At 65.2% G+C, this 376-nt stretch overlaps 1 protein-coding gene across 1 annotated transcript in view; it reads right to left on the bottom strand.

Annotated features, from left to right (window-relative positions):
- Nucleotides 1-373, bottom strand: part of PDZD11 (PDZ domain containing 11) — a gene marked incomplete at its 5' end in the record, with an annotated part of 2394 nt that extends 2021 nt beyond the window's left edge. The window contains one exon of the mRNA XM_010140322.1: nucleotides 302-373. Coding sequence (XP_010138624.1) covers nucleotides 302-373 — 72 coding nt within the window. The remainder of the gene's footprint in view (nucleotides 1-301) is intronic.
- Between the last annotated feature and the right edge of the window lie 3 nt (nucleotides 374-376).

Raw genomic sequence — 376 nt, 5'->3', positions numbered from 1 at the left:
ATGGTTACACTGGCAGAGGGAGAGTCAGATATGAGGGAGAAGTTGCTGATGCTGAGGGTGGGGAGACCCTGGCCCAGGTTGCCCTGAGAGGTGGGAGCAGCCCCATCGCTGGCACCATCCCAGGTCAGGCTGGCCCTTGGGGCTCTGAGCACCCTGCTCTGGGTGCAGGTGTCCCTGCTCCCTGCAGGGGTGGGGCTGGGGGAGCTTTGACTGTCCCTTCCCACCCAAACCACTCCGTGACTCCCGATTCTAACCCGCCGGGCCGGAGCGGGGCCGCGGAGGGGGTGAAGCGGTGTCTGACCTGAGCTCCGGGCGGTTTCTTCAGGACGATGGTCCGGGGCAGGAACTGGGTGAGCTCGTTGTTGTAGTCGGGGTG

This window comes from Buceros rhinoceros, unplaced genomic scaffold (assembly GCF_000710305.1).
Source record: "Buceros rhinoceros silvestris isolate BGI_N320 unplaced genomic scaffold, ASM71030v1 scaffold23997, whole genome shotgun sequence".
Taxonomy (NCBI): domain Eukaryota; kingdom Metazoa; phylum Chordata; class Aves; order Bucerotiformes; family Bucerotidae; genus Buceros; species Buceros rhinoceros.
The sequence above is the reverse complement of the archived record's forward strand: the minus strand, read 5'-3'. Positions and strand labels throughout refer to the sequence as shown.